Raw genomic sequence first — 4449 nt, 5'->3', positions numbered from 1 at the left:
GGGCGGGAGGCTGGACTTGATGATCTTCTGAGGTCCCTTCCAGCCCTAATGTCTATGAAATCTATGAAAATCACTGTTCTCTATAACAATGGAAGCATGCTAAAGCACAAATACCAAAAGAATTCTAGAAATACATTTCTTCCAAAGTAAAATCTACAGGACTGTGGAAAAGACTTACCAGATGAGATGAGGAGGCGCCAGGATGCTGCACCGGAAGCCGAATGCGGCAAAAGTGAAACGTGAAAAGTGAAAAGTGTGGGAAGAGCCACAGCAGGAAAAGATCAAAGGGAAAAAAACGGCTGAGTTGAGAGGAACTGGGAACAGCTCCTGTGTCTGCATGGGCATGCTTTATAAGAGCGTGCTGGGGCCGATTGGTTGGCTAGACACCCAGAGCTGGGATAGAAGACAAGCATGGGGGACTGGAAGTGAAATCCAACTGGTCTGAATGGGCCAGAGCTCTTGAGTGGTCCCAGTGAGGGAACCTGGTGCGTACCCTGGAAAGGGTTCACGATGAGAGCACAGGGCCAGAGAGAGCCCAAGGATCTAATTTCAGGGTTGGTGTGGATCAATGAAAGTGGCAGTGACAACTGGAGTACGGCAGGATCCAGCAGTATCAGGATCCAGACGCAGTTGATGGGTGGCAGGTGCCAAACCTGGGGAAGAGGCGATGCACTGGGCAATGTAACAGTGCTGAGGCCGGATGCCTTGTAGGCAGAGAAAAGGGGGGCTGTAGAAGATGCTTGGCATAGAAGCATCACCATTAGCCTGTGGTGGGAGATTCCGAGAGACTGAGCGCTGAGAAGGTTCAGGACATTAACCTTGATGACACAGGTGACAACAATGTGGTTGGCGCTAGGTGGGGTATAGGGGAGGTGGAGCGCCACAAAGGAGGAACAGGAAGAACAACTAAGGGAAGGCGCCAGGGGAGGCGGGGCCACACATCGTCCTCCCGATCTGAACATGTCTGCCACATCTTTGATGATGGTTAAGCCCCCTGTGGAACTGACCCAAAGTCACCCCAATAACCAGGCTGTTTCCTCATTATAGTCTATGGCTGAATCACTAAATCTCTCCAAATCAGCACTGAATCTTCTGAAGCTGATTCAGCTGAGTCAATTTAGCATAGTCATCTGAATCTCTGAATTGAATCACTGTCCTCCGAATTAGCCAAATCTGAATCTGAATTGAATACTTGCATATTCATACAGGCCTAAGTTAGGCTCCTTACCCCCCTGCAAGGATGAGGTTTTGCAAAACTGCTGCTGTGCTGGACCACTAAGGCACTTCAATTGTTTACTGTAGCTGTAGCTTTTATTTCAAAGCTACCATTTAATTGATCATGTATGTGGGACTGTTCTCCAACTGAGTAGAGAAGCAAGTGGTGTCCTTTGAAATAAAAGCTACAATAATCAAATGAATGGCTTAACCTCTTAACCACCCAGATATGTATGGTTCAGGTTCTACTATACTTGCTGCCTACTTTTGGGTCTCTTATCTAGTTAGGTCAGCAGTTCCCAAACTGGGTTACAACCCCAAATGGGGTCAAAGAAGTAGCAGATGAGGTTGTGAGAGAGAATCACTTTAATTCAGGGGCAGGGAAATTATGGCCCACCAGGCAATTTCATCCAGCCTGTGGGCACCCACCAACTAATTGTACCTCACCCTGCCCATGTGTCACTCCCGCAGTAGCCTTGTGGGTAGAAGGGCCTAGTCCAGCCAGCATGCACCTTCTGACCAAGATTACAGCTTAGTGAAAGGTTTTTGTGGGGAGAGGGCATTCAGTAGATTTCATTTTTCTCTAGCTAATTTCAGTAACATAGCTCAGTTCTGGAACTGGGTGAAGAGATTCTTCCCCCACCCCCGCCCCCCATGTTTAGTTTCAGCACATCCACACTATACAATTCTAAGACTCTTGACTGTGGCATGTTTTGGAGAACTAAAAATATTATCTTTATTTATACAGTGGAGTTTCCCTAACTTGCAAGGGAGTTGCAAGAACTTCAGGGAAATTGGCACAAAGTGGAAAGTCTCTCTGGTCCGTTATTGTCAGTGCCTGTTCAGCTGGCAAGTTGTTAGAAAAAATTGTTATTGTTTCTCCTAAATATAGTCAGTAAGGCTTAATCTATTTTCTTAGCATTTGTATTCAAGCCTGGCAGACTCTTTTCAACTTTTTTTCCATTTGGAGACTCCTTGCAGGGCCCCACTGTATGTACAATTCATGTTGTTCTGCATCAATGGCTGGAGAAACTTTTTTTTTTTTTAAGTAAAACCCCTATTCTGAGGGGATTTTAGAGGAGCAGGGTCCTGGTATTCTCTGCGTAAAAATTGCAAAATCTCTTTAAAAAAATAAAAAAAGAGAAAATAAAAGAATTGCAAATTTTGATTAAAAACCACAAAACCTGCAACTAAAATGAAATGCCACTAATACAGTGGCTCCCAGCCTCAGGGCATGACCTAAATCAGGGTCATGGGTGTCTGCTCCTTGCTCTGCCCCTCCAACCTGTGTGGCTTTCCTGACACATGGTCTGTGTGGCTCTTGCTGCTGCTGCCCCCTGTGATCCAGCCTGGCCCGAGCTCTGCTGGTGCTGCTGGGCATGAGTGAGACAGCAGCGGGGGCGAGGGTGTCAACCTCGATTTAGGGTCGCAGCAAAAAAAGTTGGGAGCCACCGCACTAATATATACAGGTATCAATTGAACACAATGTTATATAGATATATTTACAACTTTAAAGCAATTCAGAAGCCTACCAGTGCATCAATCACTATAATAAAATAAATTCTAAATACCTTTAAATTGTGGTATTTGATTTTGTGTTCTTTATCATGGAAGGTAAGAACTCCCCCTGCCCCGTTTTGCTCACCAGGGCACAGGTCCAGACCCCTCATTCCCCACCCCTCACAGTGCCCCTTACTCCCCTACCACAGCCCCCTACCTCTGCCCTCCACTCCTCATCCACAGCTCCCCCACACCCCCTAGCCCTGCTGGAAGGGAGCCCTAACTGCCATGGCTATAGTGCCGGGGACTCTGCCTCCACAGCATCCCCTGAGCTCTGGCTGCCACCCATGGGAGGTGGTGGTTGCTGCAGCAAAGCGAAGCATGGTGCCTGGCTCTCCTCTACCACAGGTGGCATGGCCAGAGTGGAGCTTATTGGGTGAGATGTTGGCTGCCTGGTGTGGACTTGGGCTCCTTGCCCTGCTGTCTTCCCTCTGGGGCCCAGTGGGCAGCAACTGGTTTGGCAGGGCAGAGCAGGGCCAGGTAGAGAACCTTCTGCCCTTTGCTGCCCTGGCAAAGCTCCCACTGCTTACCCAGCAGCAGCAAGGAGCAGAACTCCATGCCACTGCCCCTGCTGCTGCCAGTCTATCTTAGTAAAATTGAGTCTGATCTAATATGCTAGTTATATTGTTTGTAACATAAAGCTACTCACTTTTCCTACCTACTTTTGTTAAGTCACAGTTTAAAACTGTACCACTTTTGGGCTCATTTATAAAAGTAGCAGGCATAAATAACATTTGCAGAATGAAATTGTGCATTTTGGGTTGGTAATGTCCTATTACTTTTGGCATTCTATGATCTTTTGCAGTCTTACTGTTCTTAAGGTAGGTTTTATAGATCTAACAAGAGGGGATGTGTCTGCATGTGGGCAAAAATTCACAATAATATATAATCTCTTTACTAAAATTTCCAAGATTCTTCATGTTGGTAGGTGCAGTAGTTGCTTTTTTCAATAAATCAGTTTTGTAGCATACCGCTTGCACAGCTTTATGCACTAGAGGAAATTATGAATCTCTAGATATTCATTCTGTTTTTTTTGCATAAAACTAAATGTACTAATAGTAATCTACTTGATATAAAGATGCATCCATTAGTTTTTGTTTAAGTGGATCTAATCACTGCCCTTGTTCAGCAGAAATACCTCTGAGGAAACGCATGTCAGCCTTTCAAGAAATACAGCTGCCCATATTTCTTTAAGAGCACACTAATTGTTCTGTAGGGCATTGATACAGAATTATCTCCTAATTTGATTTAAAATTTAATTTTTCACTTAATATTTTACTGCATTCTTAAAAATACATTTCCTGGCTGTTGTGCTCATGGCCATTAAAAAAAAAAAAGTCTGTGCTCATAAAAAATGCATAGCATTAGGGAGCAAGTGGTATTTCAACAAGGTCTTAATCAGAGCATACACTTTACCCAGCTCTTCAGGACAGAGAGATTACCATAAGTCAGCATCTTAAAACTACAGTGGACAAGAGATTTTCCAGTGAGTGCACTAACAAATACTTAAGAGAGGGAGAGAGGCAAATAGGAATCTTAGAAAATGTAACCTAGTATTTCAGGATTGTTTTGGGACTAATCTTATGGTAGGAAGCATGCTGAGAATTGGATGACTATATTCTCTCACCTGGGAAAAGTAACTGAGCAATGGCTACATATGCCAAGTGGTGGAAT

General features: G+C 44.8%; 1 protein-coding gene across 1 annotated transcript; it reads right to left on the bottom strand.

The window, feature by feature from the left end:
- Nucleotides 1–281: 281 nt before the first annotated feature.
- LOC149870322 (uncharacterized) lies at nucleotides 282–962 on the bottom strand. Its single transcript, XM_090034457.1, has one exon. The coding sequence runs from the start codon at nucleotides 960–962 to the stop codon at nucleotides 282–284; it is 681 nt and encodes a 226-aa protein (XP_089890583.1).
- Nucleotides 963–4449: the final 3487 nt, after the last annotated feature.

The sequence above is a fragment of the Crocodylus siamensis genome, chromosome 2, assembly GCF_052110815.1.
Source record: "Crocodylus siamensis isolate JL-2025a chromosome 2, ASM5211081v1, whole genome shotgun sequence".
Classification (NCBI taxonomy): Eukaryota; Metazoa; Chordata; order Crocodylia; family Crocodylidae; genus Crocodylus; species Crocodylus siamensis.
This window is presented reverse-complemented; position numbering and strand designations above follow the sequence as displayed.

Coding starts and splice junctions, on each gene's coding strand:
- LOC149870322 (XM_090034457.1), bottom strand. CDS start 962: ATGTTCAGATCGGGAGGACGATGTGTGGCCCCGCCTCCCCTGGCGCCT.